Here is an 18,944-nt window from a genome sequence, read left to right on the forward strand (position 1 = left end):
AGGGAAAATTTTGTGAATGGGACACAAGAACTATTTAAATAAACTATTACCGGTAAACAATATTACCTAGTGCACCTTTACGTTGTTTGGGCGAGATCAATTCAATGCATGAATACAGTACATAGCTTAGGTAACTGGCATGTGTATTTTGCTAATCATTTTAACAGGACACTGCTCACGACACATGCCGTCACAAAAATTCTACTTGAGTTGGATTTTCCAAATGCTGCGCTGCACTGAGCTCCCGCGTCACTACCACTCCACTACCACCATGTTGGTGTGGAAAGTCAAATCTGTTCCCATGTATTCTGCTGCCGGTAAAAATTGGTTTAGTCCCGCCGGCGATGGGACAGTCAGTGAGCTGTAAGTTCAAGCGCCTCTAAGAGAAACACTGGAATGACAGTTCACAACAACAGACAAACACCGGACTGGGCAAGTCAAAGAAACTGGCACACTTGCCCTGGGTATGACAGTTATTGTGATGTCAAGGGACTATTCAACTCCATGCACATGTTCTTAGAAAGTTATTCATGAATATGGATAAGTACCAGCAGACTACATTTTGAAAACACATACTCACTAATTACAGTATATTGTTACTTTTTAGGGACCCTGCCCATAGTTTGACCTTGTGTACTAGGAGAGAGGGAGATAAAGAACGTACATGTACTTCAAACGAGCTGGCGTGTGCTGGAGTGGGGGAATATGAAGTGCTAAAAATCAATGTATCCTCAAGGTTCACCTTTTTATGTGTGGTTTTACTTTCTAATGTTCTGTGCCTCCTCAGATGCAGCATGCCTACACATGTGTTAATAAAACAGCAACAAGAAGAAAATCAAAGTTTTTTTCCCCCCCCCGTGTAATTCTGTGTTATTTTCTAAAGACAAACCATACCAAGTAATTTAGTTCTGAAATGCCTGATTTATCTGTGAAGTGTGGGATACAAATGTAAACCTCTTGAGAGGAGGTTTGAAGAACTGAAACATATCCTTTTCTGTGGCATTTAAAGGCATCTGTTACATTCCATTGCACATTCTAAGTATGTACTCACAGAGACAATACACCTGAGTGCTAAATACTTTCTTTCTTTCTTTGCCCATAATCTGGCGCTATTACTTTATGTTGATGCATTTGCCTGGACATCAAGAGGAGAGGAGTCTGATCTGCACTAAAATACTCTTCATTTGTCAACCTTACCTTTTCTTCAGGTCTTCTTCACTTGTTTTGTGAAACAGGAGAATGGTAGCGTATGCTTTTACGAGGGTCTAGAATGGCAAAATGTATGACCATCACAAGGGTACTTGAGACATGAAGTTGTGGTAAACCGTGAAGCTCTGAACTCTGACCTTAAACTCACTTTGTAGAAACTGAAATGGCAAGATTCATATTTGTTTGATTCATGGTAGGGGGTATCACCATCAAGACTGGACTGTGACTAAGAAAAAAGGCCCAGGCATTTTGATGTAGCCCTCTCTAAATTGTGGGCAAGTCTCTAAGGAAAAAAATAACCAAACGGTTGATCCCTGAGGGCTGTCAGCCCACCGGGAAATGGCCTGTATGACAGATTAACAGTACAGCACCATCAAGTAATGACCCAAGACCAACTCAGTAACCATTATGTCACAGCAACAGTTTATATTTTCAATCTACTTGAAAAAGTAGTCATAAAACCCTAGGTGTGCATGCGTGTGTGCATGCCTGTGTCTGTCTGTGTGTTTTCATGCGTGCATGTGTGCATGAATGTGTGGGGAAAATGTCATGCAATGCTCACAAGTGCCCTTTAATCTATCCCTCTGCAGGAGATCACCGACGCGGAGATCAGAGAACTTACCCACAATTCCATGGGGCGCATGACAGTAATCCGCCAGGTGTTCCCACAGTGGAGGGACAGCAACAACAACTGCATGTGGAACAACCACCGCATCTCCTCCCGCCTCTGCGACCCACAGGAGGGCTACGTCCAGTCCCTGGAGGTGAGTATGGACGTCCACAAGTCTTACTCACACACAGTAAATTTTGCAGTGCTCATTCAACACTTAAAGAGTTGATTTGGCATCATTTGGACTCAAATGAACTCTCTAAGTGTTGAAGTAACACCGCAACATTTACTGTGCAGCAGGCTGATGACAAAACTCAATGACGATGTACAGTGCAGTAGGTACTGTACAGTAGCTGAAAGGGTGAGCAAGATGAACAGGGACGCCATATATGATATACTGTAAATATCTTAACAAGAGTTAAGCACCGGTAATATGAATGAAGATTTTAATAATACAATGTTGTGCCAGTTTATAGCCATGGGTACACATTTCAAATGATAAAAAGTCCAAACAGGCTAAATGGATAGAAGGAAGAGGCTATTTATTCTGGGTAAGGAAGTCATAGCTTGGCACATACCTGGTAACTGAGGAGATCAGACTTAGGCCTTTCTTTATGTCAACATAGCATCCTCAACTAAAAGCACAGTTTTACGTACACCTCAACTTTCAAGTTAATTGTAGCCATTTTGCCAATATAAAAATACAGTCGCTAGGAATGTTTTCATCAACTTAAGATGCTCAAGATGAACAAGTGTGTTCACCATCAATTCACCCAAAGCCTGTATGATGGCCGGATTGATATACAGTGTCAAAACAATGTTGGTTCACTGTCGTAAGGCCAACTGCTAGACATCTGCCATTATGAAACCATCCCAGGCCTGAGCAGCCCAGCCAAGACTAAACAAACCGTATGCTTCAGACTATGCTATGTCAGACACAACAATCGTTATAGCCAGGGGTGCACATAACTGGTACGCAGGTGCGCATGCGCACCAAAAAATAGTAATGCGTACTGCCACCTCGGTCACTACAGCGCACTTGCGTACTGACTATCTCACCAGACTGTTGATGTTGGTGAATGGTCAAACATGTCCAAAAAGAAACAGACAACAGTAGCCTAATCAGTTTCTTTGGAGTTTTGTCAACAGCAAAGAAATTTGAGTCAGAGATTAAAAAACAAAACTTTCCGAGAAGTGGCTCCAAGTGCCGTGACTTGAGGCTAATAATGATGAGCGGACAGAAATGTAGTACCAGTCCCTTGAAATGCGGAATCGTTCCGTATGTGGTAGTGAAAGCATGCGTTCCGTGTTGAACAGGTAAGGGACGCGATGTGTCCCGTTTTCTCATGAATGCCTAAAAATAGACATGTCACTCGCATATCAACTGTAAATCTAACGACAGTCAGCGCGAGCGCGACTGAGTTGAGCTCCTGGCTCTCTCCTCCTCCCTCCTTCATTATGGAATTGTGCCGTCTGTTAACTCCCAGAATGGACGCGCACCCCCGTCATTCTCATTGGCAACTCCGATGCATAGAAGTTAAAAACTGAAAGCATGCATCCATGCGCGTGGCTTCTTAAATGCACGCAGTTCCCGGCTTCCGTCAGCTTCCCACCATATTCCAAACGGACACCGCATACAAGTTTATTGCCCCTCTGTGCATCAGTTAGCAGGCATGACGGCGAAATCGGCAAAAACAGATGAAATCCAGACAATAATCACTTAACTTGAAGATGACCTGTTGACCATTTGTAGGCTAATTAAGATTTAAAGATACCAAACAAATTTGATTAGGCTACTTTGCACCAGTTGCATTAGCCTCCAAACAACATGTGTCAACGTTTGTGGTGATAATGTTTTATCCTTCGACACTGCAGACAGTAGACTTTTTTTTTTTTTTTAACCGCGGATGAGGTGCGTACCAAAACATATTTGCTGGTGCGCATATGAGTAACGGCCTAAAAAAGTTATGTGCACCCCTGGATATAGGCACACCGTGTTTCAAATAGCTGGTACATTTATTTGTAGGAAAATAGTCCACTATTTTCCCCTTTTCCAACCTACCCTTTAGCAAGCTGTGTTCTGTCTATTCGTGATACTATTTTGAAACTATAATTTGCAGGTTTTCTGAAGCGCAGACACTAACTTTCTGCGGGATGGTATTGTACCTTTTTTTTGATAACACGTTTGATACCCAGTAATGTCTGTTCAGTTGGAGTTGTCTCTCTGGGCCTGCAGTCAGGTACACACACACACACACACACACACACACACACACACACACACACACACACACACACACACACACACACACACACACACACACACACACACACACACACTACAGTAATACCGTAAGACATTAATGCATTTCCACTTACAGTGTAAGCACACAATGGCAGTTGTACCATTCACTACAGTACAAGTTGCAATAAATGTTACAGTTAAATGACTAAAAAAGGGTTTGGCTATTTTGTAACCTACAAAATAAAAGAATTGGCAAAATGGTTTCTCAATGTGAATGGATGAAATGGTTTCCCTGCAGTGCTCCTCTTCATGGCCAGATGCAGAAAGTGCATAGCCTAGCGCAGCCAGACCCGTACAGCAAAAAGCTGTACCAGGGTCTAGGAGAGCTGGGCAGCAGTGTGGGCGGGATAAACGGTTGCTTCAGCACTCAACGTCACGCAATTGGATGGCAAACAACCAATCCCCACACACTTCTGTGTAACGTCACAGCTGTCTCGTACACGCGACACGCCCCTTTGTAGTTGAAGCGGCAATTTCGAGCCGTCGTAGCAGTGAATTCGTGTGATGACCACAGCCACAAACAAGTTTCCTAATAAATCGTGTTTTCACTTATACAGTTCAAAAATGCATCGTTTTCAACCACATGGCCCTCCTTGATCAATCAGCGAAATGTCGAGCAATTTGGGGCTTGTTAAATGGTTATATTTATGATTGTTGTCAACATGGCATGTTCGGTGTTAGCTAGCTAGCTGTATACCCATAACTAATACATGGCTAGCCGCTAGGTCGGTAGACATGGTGTCATTCCCATCTATTTAGTAAGCGACTTTCAAAGCTCCCAAATGTCTCGTTTTTATTGACATGGATCTTATTAGAATTTGGGGCAGGAATATAATACAAGGCTGGATACCTAGCTCTGCTATTGACGACAGGTTAGCTAGCCACTAGCGAGTGCCTCTTTGTAGGTGAAGCAGTAACTTCCAGCCGTCGTAGCAGTGAATTCGTGTGATGACCACAGCCACAAACAAGTTTCCTAATAAATCGTGTTTTCACTTATACAGTTCAAAAATGCCTCGTTTTCAACCACATGACCCTCCTTGATCAATCAGCAAAATGTCGAGCAATTTGGGGCTTGTTAAATGGTTATATTTATGATTGTTGTCAACATGGCATGTTCGGCGTTAGCTAGCCAGCTACCCATAACTTTCCCGGATTGTCGCTCCCAACGCAGGACGCTCCCCGGTCAGCTCGCTCCCACAGCCATACTATCGATCCCACCGCCATATAACGGAGCTAGTTATCTTTTTAATGTTAGTTTTTTGTTTCTAACCCTAGTTTTTTTTTCTAAGACTAACCCTAACCCGGATACCTAGGTCTGTGTTGTTGACGACAGGTTAGCTAGCCACTAGCTTGGTAGACTCGGTGTCATTCCCATCTATTTAGTAAGCTACTCAAAGACTTCCAAAGCTCCCAAATGTCTCGTTTTTAATGGCATGTGTCTTGTTGGGGCAGCAATTTCATTCTACACCTACAGTAGTGGTCTGATAATAACGTGTGACTATCTGGTTCTGTAAAATGCTCAACTTAGCTTACCGAGCTAGTTTAAAACATCGAATGATCAAATGGTAATGTGTTGAGATCTATTTGTGCCCCATAAGTTCATGGTGTATTATTACATCAATCCATGTCAGCCACGAAATGTATTATCATCCAGGCTTTTTAAATTAAGTAAACACTTTCGTGCTGTAGGCCTACGTAGCACGGACACCATGCTTCTTCTTAGAAAGTTTCCTGTTTACTAGGTAGCCCGGCCCCCCTCGCGATTTGATTGGTCCTGTCATCGGATAACTTTCAGCCTCGCAAAACGACCGGGGTCCGCTAGACTGCCCCCGGGAGCAAATTCAATTTGCGGTCGCTAGGGGCGTCTAGATTTCTAGGCTAGAAAGTGCACTCTTCTGTCCACCAGTATCATTCTAAGAAATAAAACAAAATAGATTTGCATTGAAATCATACAATCAGAACAAAAGTACTTTGCCTTTATTCACCTTTTATGACAACCAACATACATGGTCTTACAAATATAAAGAAAAATAAAGAAAGTAACAATCAAAAAAATAAGTAAAGGCAAGTCTGTTACAAAAGATGGTTCTTCAGAGCCCCTTTGAATGTTGAGATTGAGCTCAATGAGTGAATCTCAGAGGGAAAGGGAATTCTGAAGCTCCATTTTTTCAGCAGTATATGAAAAGCCCTAGCTCAGTATTTGAAATATATGCAGTATGTGTGCTGAGTGGGATCTTTGATTGCCCCAGTAATCCAGCATTAGGTTATCGCAAAGATGGTGGGCAGCTCTGTAATATGTCCATAATGCATGCTGGGGCAAGATTGTGCAGGGCTTTACTGCCAATGCTATCAGTAGGCGACTATTTTCATTCTATTAATAATCTGAGGTGTCAGAAGCCACTGTGGGCCAACTGCATTTGGAGCAGAAGAGGTAACATACTTAATATAATGTAGGGTATATACTGTATAGCACCATTATATGTTGTGAAGACTTTGCCAGTGAGGTCTTTTTCATGACGCACAAGCATCAACATAATTCTGTTCAAAACCACTAGGTAAGCAAATCAATGTAGATATTGGATCTGCATGAATAGCAATATTGTTTTCAAAACAGAAACACTATGCCATCCGTCTTCTGTATTGAGAATTGAGGATGTTTGGCTATATTACTCCTCAGAGTTGTTTTTTATGATCCATATTCCTTCTTCATTATGTTGCTTTTGGGAATTTCAAGTCGTGGCCTGAACCATTGTAATACAATGAGTGTAGATATCACAGACACAATTGGAGAGCAATAACATTGCCATGGTGCAGTTTACCACACTGTTAAGCAGACATACGTATACTGTATTGTCGACTGGAGAACACCCAGAAAATGGAAATCTTATGGATCAACACACAGATCAAAGGCCTTTGTGTAAGTGTTCAGGGCGTTAGACTTGTAGCACAAAGGTTTCCGGTTCGACTCCCAACCCGCCAGGTTGGTGTGGGGAGTAATTAACCAGTGCTCTCCCACATCCTCCTCCTTAACTGAGGTGCCCTGAGCATGGTACCGTCCCGCCACACTGCTCCCTTGGGGCATCATTTGAGGCTCCCCCTTGCACGGGTGAGACATTGTGGCACTTTGGTGGTTTGCTGTGTGCACCACGTTTCATTTTTCATGTCAAAGCTAAAGAGACTTGTTGTCCGCAGGCAATGCAGAATAGGGTCACAGAGGTTTCGCATATTTACTTGACCAAAGAGGCCTTTGCCTTACTATGTCGGGTGGTGGTGGCTCAGGTGGTAGAGGAGCCGTTCGGCAGCCCAAAGGTTACAGGTTCAAGCCCCGTTCTACCTGACCCTAGATGTGCCCTTGAGCAAGATACTTAGTTGCTTCTTGTGGTACCTTGCATGGCAGCCACAGCCACCAGTATGTGAGTGTGAATGGGTGAATGTGAGGCATACAATGTAAAGCGCTTTGAGTGCTCAAAGGAGTGGAAAGGCGCTATATAAATGCAGACCATTTACCATATGAGAGGACATTTGATGGATGACTGTTATTATGATACTAAATTGGTGATAATGACAGTTATTCTGTACAAGTTTAATTTCCATTGAAATGAAAGTGATATCAAAGAAACAAACAAACAATAACTTTGCATTCACAGTTCAAACTGCACTTACAAACATGCATGTAAATTTCAGTGTTGGGAAACAATGCATATGAATGAGGCCAACTAAACTACAGCTCACTTGTTAACAAATTAGTTGCTGCCTGTTGACAAATGACATCGTTTTTAGTACTGAATGAAATTATCATTAGTTGAGACAGAACTAGTTTATTGGACCTGAAAGAACGGCTAAACAGCACTACCAGCATAGAAATGTCCACAAGTTTTAGACAAAATAAAGTGACTGTGAATGCCCGGTCCCGTCTGCAGAATGGATTCGGGACGGCTCGGCGTGGACTTATGTAATCATGCAGTGTGCTGGGGTGATGTCTCCAGAAGCACCTTGAACTGGCCTGAACTCGTTTCAGTGCTGTTTGGGAGGAACAGATGGCTCCAAACGCTCCCAGTGGGGTGAGAGGGGGTCCACATCCCTCTGTCCTCTATCTCCAATGCAGAGGAGGGTTGAGAACACTGGGGGAGCAGAGAGCACAGACACTCAGTGTGGACTGGACGTGTCAGAGAGCCAGCCGGGCAGGCAGGCAGACACACATGCATACTTTTACACTGTCTCTGTCTCTAATTTTCCCTCTGGCTGTCTCTTTATCTGTCTCACTCACCTCTCTCCCTCTCAGTCACAGTCTCTCCCTCTCAGTCACAGTCTCTCTCTCTCTCTCTATTACTGTCTCTTCCTACAGCTTACAGTATACTGTACGTAGTGTAGCTCTCTCTCACTCACTCACTGACTCACAAAATCTCTAGTCTGTCTGTCTGTCTGTCTGTCTGTGTCTGTCTCTCTTTCTCTCTCTCTCTCTCTCTCACACACACACACAAGCACACACACACACACACACACACACACACACACACACACACACACACACACACACACACACACACACACACACACACACACACACACACACACACACACACACACACACACACACACACAGGCGCTACACTACACAGCATGCCCTCGTGCCATCAATGCAAGCAGCAAGTCAGCCGGGGATAGACCCAGCCTTCAAGGCCGTTGGAGGGACCCGTCAGCGAATTTGTAATTTCAACAGAAACATGTCCCCGTGGAGCGCTGGGGGAAAGAGCAGAGCAGAGGGAGGAAAAGAGACGGGCTATGGATCAACAAATTAGCAGCCAGAGCCATCCCCTGCCACAGGCCTGGCCTGTGAGGAGCTTCAAGAGAAGAGAGACAGCCCTTTATCGCACACACGCGTGTGCACAGACGCATACGCGCACACGCGCACACGCATGCATGCACACACACACGCGTGCGTGTGCGTGTGTGTACGCGCGCGAGAGCGCGTGTGTGTTCAAGTGCAAGATCAAGTTCAAGTTTATTATAGCCATATCAACAGTTTAGAAATACAATTGCAAGAATGTACTTTGGTTTGCTCACAAATCCCATCAATACAATCACACAAAGCACTGTGTGTGTGTGTGTGTGTGTGTGTGTTTGTGTTTGTGTTTGTGTTTGTGTTTGTCTGCTTGTACGTGTTCATGTGTGTGCATGCAAGTGTATGTGTGCACTATACTTCAATTGAATGCGTAACACAGCTACTACACTAATGGAAGACGTGTGTGTGTGTGTGTGTGTGTGTGTGTGTGTGTGTGTGTGTGTGTGTGTGTGTGTGTGTGTGTGTGTGTGTGTGTGTGTGTGTGTGTGTGTGTGTGTGTGTTTCTGCTTGTAGGCCTACATGTTCATGTGTGTGCAGGCCCGCTGACAGGGGGGACAAAGGGGTATGTTGTCCCGGGCCCAGGGAGATAGGGGGCCCAGAATTGTATATTGTCCCCATTACATTGTATATGTTGGGTAGGGGGCCCTTTCAGATTACTTTTGTCCTGGGCCCATCAAAAGCTGTCAGCGGCCCTGTGTGTGTGCACTATGCGTCAGTGAATGTGTACCACAGCTACTACACTAATGGAAGAGCTATTGAATGGAGAGTGATGCATTTACGTGGGTCCTGGGCGGCCATGAGCACCAAAGCACCGGAGCACATCTGTCACCGTGACCCCAGAAATAGAAATGTCAGTGGGAGACAACCGTGCTGGCAGAGCAGCACAGACACACACAAGTCACACACAGATATATATCCTGCCGACTACGCATCCCTAGGGCAGTCATGGGTGAGCGGTTAGGGCGTCAGACTTGCATCCCAGAGGTTGCCGGTTCGACTCCCGACCCGCCAGTTTGGTGGGGGGAGTAATCAACCAGTGCTCTCACCCATCCTCCTCCATGACTGAGGTACCCTGAGCATGGTACCGTCCCACCGCACTGCTCCCCATGGGGCGCCACTGAGGGCTGCCCCCTTGCACGGGTGAGGCATAAATGCAATTTCGTTGTGTGCAGTGTGCAGTGTTCACTTGTGTGCTGTGGAGTGCTGTGTCACAATGACAATGGGAGTTGGAGTTTCCCAATGGGCTTTCACTTCTTTCAGATATACAGTAGGGTAGTAGCACTAGCACATAGCACTCATAAGTGCACATGCATGCAACCCACGACCTCACGCATGCACAGGGACACACACACAAATGCACGCACACACATACTACGCACGCATGCACACCCGCAAGCACGCACGCATGCACATACCTGTATACTGTATATATCTATAGTAGAGTGGAGTGGACCATAGCCTACAGAAAGTTGAGTGAGAAAAAAACAGCGGGAAATTGGCATTGAAATTGATTGAGGGAAAATGCAGGCAGAGCGAGGGAGTCGTCAAGACAGCGATATAGGGAGAGAGGCCGATGATGAGTATCGTGCTAGTAAATTCGTGGAACCCAAGAGTCATTTTGCTCCCAGCTTCTGACACTTTCCCTCTTCACTTATTTTCTTAACCCCCTTTCTTTATTGTTTTTCATCTTTATTCCATCATTATATTACCCCAATGAAGAAGGTTATGTTTGCTTGAGTGTGTTTACGATGAAACAACAAACCCTGTTAGTCAGAAATGAAGGAATGAGGAGATGCCATCTGGTATGTGTAGGCTACTGTATGTCCTCTAAATGCTCTTATGCTCAAAATTCTGGCATATATACAGTATAATGCACACACAAATACACACACACACACACATATAGACACACACACATGCACGCGCACACACACACACACACACACACACACACACACACACACACACACACACACACACACACACACACACACACACACACACACACACACACACACACACACACACACACACACACACACACACACACACACACACACACACACACACACACACACACACACACACACACACACACACACACACACACACACACACACACACTCTTCCTGTCATACTCTCGACATTCGTATAAGCAATAAAGAAATTAAAGCCCTTAAAAAATTACTATACATAATATACACAACCAAACACTCCTTAATTACTTTTTCACAGGCAGGATTCTTATTCATATTGTTTCTCCTTTACATGTTTGCGTTCACTTCAAGTCCCTTCATCTATCTCTAACCTACACGTACTTCATTTCATTTATAGTGTCATTGTGCATTATTTTGGCACTGTAGCACCCATGTTCCTCCTCCATCCATCCTCTTATTCTCCTCTCCTCCCCCCCTTTCCTCTCATCAGTTTCTCTCTTGTCCATTTATCAGTCACCCGTATCAGCGGCGGCAGCCGTGTCAGCACTTCCTCTGCCGTTCACATGCTAACTGTCCTTGAGTCCACCCCCAGGAGCCTGCTCCACCCCCAAACCCCTCCGTACCTCCCTTCTCACCCGCCCACACTTCACTCTATCCAACCCCATACTCCTCCTCCTCCTCCTCCTCCTCTTCTTCTCCCCACTCATGCTTTTAGCGATGTGCATTTTATCCCAGCAGGCTGTACAGGCTACAGCTTTACTCCCACCCACCCTGCTGCTTAATTCTCACCCCCTACACCATCAGAATTTACACAATTCTGCTATGTCTTTTGACGATTCTTCTATACTGCTCCCCCGTGTCACTGTTTTCATGATTAAGGCTTGAGACTTGTTTTCTTCATTTATTCCATTAAACACAGTCTCCATTTTAGTTTTTTTTAATGTAAATAAATAAATAAATGAGTGAATACAAATCACAATGCCCCCAACTAGCCTAATGGATTGGTGGACTGTTAGCTCTGCTCTTGCCCCTGCAACTCCAGTAACATCCTGAGGAAACACTGCCACTGTTGAATCACTCCCACCACCTCCTCCGTACAGCAACTTTCTTCAGACTCCCATTTCTCACTACACCTCCATTTCCTTGGTCCATTCCTCCTCACGCTCCCCTTCTACCCCTGCAGCACCAGCAGCACAAGATAGCGCAGAGGGCCTGTCATGCTTTATTTCCAATGCTAGTCCAAGATCGTGACTCGTGGGGGTGGCATGGCATGCCAGCATTATGGCAGAGGAGTCATTGTTAGTTTGTCCTCAAGCCTAATGTCTCAAGAACAATAGGGGGACCTTCTGCCAAAATTCAAATTTCTGGCTTCCTTCACTACTGCGACTCCCCCCGCCTCAGTGTTCTTCTTCCGTTTTTTTATTCCCCCCACAAAGTAAGCCTCAATAAATCTAGCTGACAAACCGTGCCAGTGAATACAGAGAGCATCCCCAACACATCGCCCACAGGTATGACACAGCAAGGAGGCAACTGTAATGGTAATCTGGTATATTGTTGGCGATAGTCACATGTTAGAACTAATTAGCAATCAAATCAGTGGGTGTGTTTAATGTTACTACATTTGCACACTTGATTTTGGTTCCTCAAACATATTATGTCCCTTTTCTGCTTCCTTTCTCCTGTGTCTTTAAGACAAGAACACAAACATGTGATCGTTATTTAAGCCAAAGTTGTTGTTTTTTCTGATGTTAATTATATTCATTTGTTCTAGTGGATCAACCCCTAGACATTAAAAATACACGCTAGAACATAATACTGTTAGGCTATTCTTTACCATCACTTATGCATGCAACGCCTATCACCCATGACCACATGACTGTAGCTAATGGGGGTGTGCTTATGAGAAGTCTTAAGGATTCAATGGTCCTACACGCTTGGAATGATGAAAAGATCCTTCCCGCGGGCTATTTCTCCGCTGCGGAAGTTGTTACTGTGACCTCAGTGGGTTATGTCTCTCTGGAGACGACGCTGTCTGTGTTTAATGCATTACACTGCTTCTGGCCACTGCCACCTGAATCACTCCGGGCCACCAACCAACATTCAGGTTTAAAGGTGTGATGGGGGGTGATCATCACTAGGGTTGGGGTAGTGGTAGTGCGCTGGCTGTCATACCAATGAGGGTCTTTGCCACTAACTCCTAGGGTTTAGCTGAAATTGCTATGATGGAGAGAAAGAAAGAAAGAAAGAAAGAAAGAAAGAAAGAAAGAAAGAAAGATTGACAGACAGCAACAAACAAACAAAATCAGATGACTTAACAATGAAAAAAAGAATAACTCTACTGCACTACATGGTGAGAGGCTCCAGGAGGTGTTGAGGTCTGTTATGTGAAATTGCTATGATAGAAAGAAAGAAAGAAAGAAAGAAAGAAAGAAAGAAAGAAAGAAAGAAAGAAAGAAAGAAAGAAAGAAAGAAAGAAAAAAAGAAAGAAAGAAAAAAAGAAAGAAAGAAAGAAAGATTGACAGCAACAAACAAACAAAATCAGATGACTTTTAACTATGAAAAAAAGAATAACTCTACTGCACTACATGGTGAGAGGCTCCAGGAGGTGTTGAGGTCTGTTATGTGAAATTGCTATGATGGAAAGAAAGAAAGAAAGAAAGAAAGAAAGAAAGAAAGAAAGAAAGAAAGAAAGAAAGAAAGAAAGAATGACAGCAGCAAACAAACAAAATCAAATGACTCAACAAAGAATAAAACCAAACAACTCTACTGCACTACATGGTCTGGTCTGTCCAGAGGGGCCCATCTGGTGGCTGGATGAGCTCTCTCCGCCTGTGTCATTGTCCCTTGTTATCTGCGCTGGCATAAAGTGCTGGTGCCAGTGCACAGGCCAATTGGGTGTAACACTTTAAATTGGCTGGATGTTTTTTTTTCATCTCATAATTTGTACGCCTATTTAACAGAAATCCTCAAGCTCCCCAAACATTTAGTGTCTCTCCAAAACCCAACCATGCAGGAGGAGCATGTCCACAGTGAAGGCACATTTACCTCATTACCCCATCACAGGCTCTCTCTCTCTCTCTCTCTCTCTCTCTCTCTCTCTCTCTCTCTCTCTCTCTCTCTCTTTCTCATCTCTCTCACTCTCTCTCTCTCTCTCTCTGTCTCACTCTCTCTCTCTCTCTCTCTCTCACTCACTCACTCACTCACTCACTCACTCACTCACTCACTCACTCACTCACTCACTCACACACACACACACACACACACACACACACACACACACACACACACACACACACACACACACACACACACACACACACACACACACAAGCACACAGGCACACACACACACACACACTGTATATGTTACTGTCCAGTGCGGCCAAGTCTTTAAGCATATACTAAGTGCAACTCATGGCGCATATAAGTGCTACTTACATAGTAGTTGCTACTACCAGCTCTTCTGATTATAGCCCAAATTGCCTAGAAATGAGGTGGATAACTTACTAGTTCCTTTAGTGTTTTCTGAAAAGCACCTCAAGGCCGGATAAAGAGCAAGTTCACCTTGTAACCACTTCCTCTTGAGTGCTCTAACACCTGCGTTTTAAGAGGAAGATTCGTCTGGGCAATTAGGACTCCTTTAACAACAAGAGCACTGTGAGAGGAATACAAAGGGACTTTTCTCTTTGCGCAGCCTGGATGAAGCTAAATCACTTTGACCACTGTATCTGATTTGCATGCAATACAATCCTCTGTGCAATTAATTATGAATGAACAAGTCCCATCTGTATGAAAGGACAAGACTCCAATCGCAGTATTTGCATACCCAAACAGCCTCTTTGTCATATATCAAAGAAGGAAGTGCTTTTTTTTCAAAAACGTATAATTATGGGTATGAATTATATAAACACGCATTTAAAGAACGTTTAATAGTGCTTTAGGAGATGTATTGAGCCTTTTTGAGGTCTTCTGAGGAACGCAAATTCTTTACGAGACTTGAGTTTTGCAAACTCTCCAGCGGAGTTGCTGGCCGTTGCAGTTTCTATAGCAGAGCCATCTCTTTTCTCTGTCTCAGCTGTTCAAACACTGGCACCAGACAGGCGGAACTGTCACACGGCATGATGTCATAATCCCAATCAGCTGGTGTAACAATGAGTTGCCGTGGCAGCATGGGGTGGACGGTCCGTTCTGATCTGTCTGGCCTGGGTGTGATGTGGTGAGACGAGTCGCTCTCCATGGTGCTGATGATGTGATGCTAAGCGAGCAGATGACTAAGCACACTCTGCAAATTTGAAAGTGTTCATTTAACATTGACAGAGTAGGACTTACATTACGACTGTTCAATTCGACACTCTGGGTGTTGAATTAACAGTGGACAATTTACTGTGCAGGGCTACATGTGCTGTCCGCTCTCATTGGACGCCGCAACTGGCAGGGATGAAAATGAGATTTAATAAAAAAGGAGAGGAAAAGGGGTCAGAGACAAACTTATGCCGTGTCTTAACGGAACGGCAAGCCACTGTGTGACCACTGCATTGCACTGAACAGTTTCTGTCCGCATTGAATCCACAGATTCTACTTTTGTTATGACGTTACGTATGCTAATCGTCACAAAATAACTCTTAAAAATTGGAGTACGTAACACAACTAATCGACCTGCTTTAGCTCAGATAGGACAGTCCAACAGAAGATAACAGAAGGGATAGTTGGTTCAGTCTCACAAACACAAACACACACACACACATGCTAACGCACACGAACACACACACACACACACACACACACACACACACACACACACACACACACACACACACACACACACACACACACACACACACACACACACACACACACACACACACACACACACACACACACACACACAGGCAGTGACACCAACTCATTTGCAAGACATCAGTGAGATTGAGAGGCTGCCTGCAGTGAATGTCCTGCTGCCTGACATGGGCCTGCAGAGAGAAGGCAGCCCAGCCTCTAATGTATGCACACACGCACGCACGCACGCACACACACACACGCACGCACGCACGCACGCACACACACACGCGCACGCACGCAAACGCACGCGCACATGCACGCACGCACGCACACACACACACACACGCTCGCATGCACGCTCTCTCTCTCTCTCTCTCTCTCTCTCTCTCTCTCTCTCTCTCTCTCTCTCTCTCTCTCTCTCTCTCTCTCCACACCCACACCAGTTAGTAATGTATGCAGGCTCTCTCCTCACACTCTCCACAGGCCATTCATAATTTAGGAAGGACAAAGGGTGTGTGCAAAGGGTGTGTGTGTGTGTGTGTGTGTGTGTGTGTGTGTGTGTGTGTGTGTGTGTGTGTGTGTGTGTGTGTGTGAGAGAGAGAGAGAGAGAGAGAGAGAGAGAGAGAGAGAGAGAGAGAGAGAGAGAGAGAGAGAGAGCGAGAGAGAGTCTCTCTCTGTCTGTCCGTCTGATGTCTCTCTGTCTGTAGGTGTACACTATGTGCCTGTATGCTCAGCAGTCGTCCTACTACCGATGTGAAAGTCAACAATTTTATAATAGCAGCTAGCTTTGCAGTTTTCTTCACACTATTTCATTTAGATGAGTAATTCTATTGTTGATGTAAAGCTACTGTGTATGAAATTGCTAAATGGGGCACCTAACTCACGCCCTCTTCTTCCTGACCATGGGGCAATTAGTTGCAAAAAAATTAAATGAAAGTAAAGGAGGCGAGTCATGGTGGATTTGCGGTGCATAGGTAGAGTTCCAAGGTTTGGATTGGCATCATGAAACCACTCATTTGAAGCCCAGTAATTATTTTTTGACTCCCCATACCCCATGCGGCGATAGGAATGGATGGAGACTTACGTCCCCCATATAGGCCTAATTCAGGTTTGGTAACATGTATCAACCTTTTTAAACCAGTCAGACATTGTCCTTTCCTATCTCATTAATGTGGTGCGATTGTGCCACTGCGTCATAATGCCCAGTGACTGACAGATTCACAGGCCCTGCTTCAACCAATTGATTTTGATTTTAAAGCATTGAAACTATTAAGGGTTACGGCATCAGGCTCTTTAGGGTCCGAGGGATCTTGTGGAATTTGTTAATTATCAATCTTTAAAAAAATAAAATCTCAGCTAACTGCTGGACTCAGTCCAGGAAGAGAAGTTTTGAGGCACTCAAGGTTGCGATTTTTTTAAATAGTTTTTATTGGTTACAATACATTGTAGCAACAGCATTTTAGCCAATAAAAAGTATAAAACATCTCAACCTTGAGTGTCTCAGAACTTCTCTTCCTGGACTAAGCTTAAGAGCCCTTACACTGATGAGCACCAAGGAAAAAGTTGAAGACCCAGAAGCACTAACAATGATGTGTTTGTAACTGAAATCTTTTCATCCACAAGTGACACACAGTTTCGTTCTTGAAAGCCTTAGCCATTATAATGTGAATGATAAGTGAAGGTAAAAAAAATGACCTCAGAAAGTCATTTAACTGAAATGGAATAATTCTACACATTAATGTACATATTTTGTCATGTCTGTTTGTTACTGCCAATATTTTGTTATTTGGGTTTTGGGTTTCTCATTAACGTTGGGAAAATTCATATGTTTGGGTGTGTACGCAAACATTAAAACATAGAACATATAAAAAATATAAAATACTACATAAAAAAAGAAATACTACGTACAGTGTTGAAAATTAACATGTTTGTTAATTTGTTTATGTTTGTGTGTGTTTGTTTGTTTGCTGTAGAGCTCCAACCTGTACCTGTACGACAGCGTGTTGATGCTGGCCAACGCCTTCTACAGGAAGCTGGAGGATAGGAAGTGGCACAGCATGGCCAGCCTCAACTGCATCAAGAAGTCCACCAAGCCCTGGAACGGAGGATGGTCCATGCTGGAGACCATTCAGAAGGTACTCTATTACTTTACATACCTCTGGTATCACGTCGCGTCACATCACCTCACGTCACCTCACCACATCTCATCTCATGTCATCTCGTCGTCTCATGTCATCTCATCTTTCCCCTCTCCTCTCCTCTCCTCTCCTCTCCTCTCCTCTCCTCTCCTCTCCTCTCCTCTCCTCTCCTCTACTCTCCTCTACTCTACTCTCCTCTCCTCTCCTCTCCTCTCCTCTCCTCTCTTCTCCAAGCCCTGGAACGGAGGATAGAGACCATTCAGAAGGTACTCTACTACTTTACGTACCTCTGGTATCATGTCATGCCATGTCAACTCAACTCAACTCAACTCAACTCAACTCAACTCAACTCAACTCATCCTTCATCTTCTCTTCTCTTCTCTTCTCTTCTCTTCTCTTCTCTTCTCTTCTCTTCTCTTCTCTTCTCTTCTCTTCTCTTCTCTTCTCTTCTCTTCTCTTCTCTTCTCTTCTCTTCTCTTCTCTTCTCTTCTCTTCTCTCCTGTTAGGTCCTCTCACCATCAGGGGGCATCGACATTTTTTTTTACTCATTTGCTGCACTAATTTTGTTTACATGTGTGCCCCATGGACCTCATGCCCCACTCCCTACTTAAGCCAGCATGGCAAACCCGACTTGCAGTAAATAGGAAGTGGGGGATCAGCTCTATTTCCTCCTTTCCTCACCACCTTATCTTATTGCACCTCTTGCATTCTCTTCTCTTCTCTTCTCTTCTCTTCTCTTCTCTTCTCTTCTCTTCTCTTCTCTTCTCTTCTCTGCTCTGCTCTGCTCTTCTCTTCTCTTCTCTTCTCTTCTCTTCTCTTCTCTTCTCTTCTCTTCTCTTCTCTTCTCTTGTATCTGGGGGTTTATCCTCAGCTAGTTGGTGTGATCTCGATCAAATTGCAAATAGAGTGACAGGTCGAGGTGGAGGTGGGAGGAAGAGACTTTCAATTGGCTTGTTTTCGTTTTCTTGGCGTGCTAGTCTCACATCAAGAGGAAGTAGGGTCTTGAAATTCCTCATAGATGGGGTCTTGGGGTAGGCAGGGGGTCTGGGGCTGAAAGATTGTCTTTCAATCCCCTGTTTGTGCAGGAGATAGTATAAAAGCATGTTCCATAAGATGTGCTTCA

General features: G+C 44.3%; 1 protein-coding gene across 1 annotated transcript in view; it reads left to right on the forward strand.

Annotated features, from left to right (window-relative positions):
• LOC134440328 (glutamate receptor ionotropic, delta-1-like) overlaps window positions 1–18,944 on the forward strand; it is a 447,219-nt gene that overhangs the window by 379,959 nt on the left and 48,316 nt on the right. Inside the window, exons 6-7 of the mRNA XM_063190363.1 lie at window positions 1,800–1,973; window positions 17,657–17,818. Of these exons, the coding sequence (XP_063046433.1) occupies window positions 1,800–1,973; window positions 17,657–17,818 (336 nt within the window). The remainder of the gene's footprint in view (window positions 1–1,799; window positions 1,974–17,656; window positions 17,819–18,944) is intronic.

This window comes from Engraulis encrasicolus, chromosome 2 (assembly GCF_034702125.1).
Source record: "Engraulis encrasicolus isolate BLACKSEA-1 chromosome 2, IST_EnEncr_1.0, whole genome shotgun sequence".
Lineage (NCBI taxonomy): Eukaryota > Metazoa > Chordata > Actinopteri > Clupeiformes > Engraulidae > Engraulis > Engraulis encrasicolus.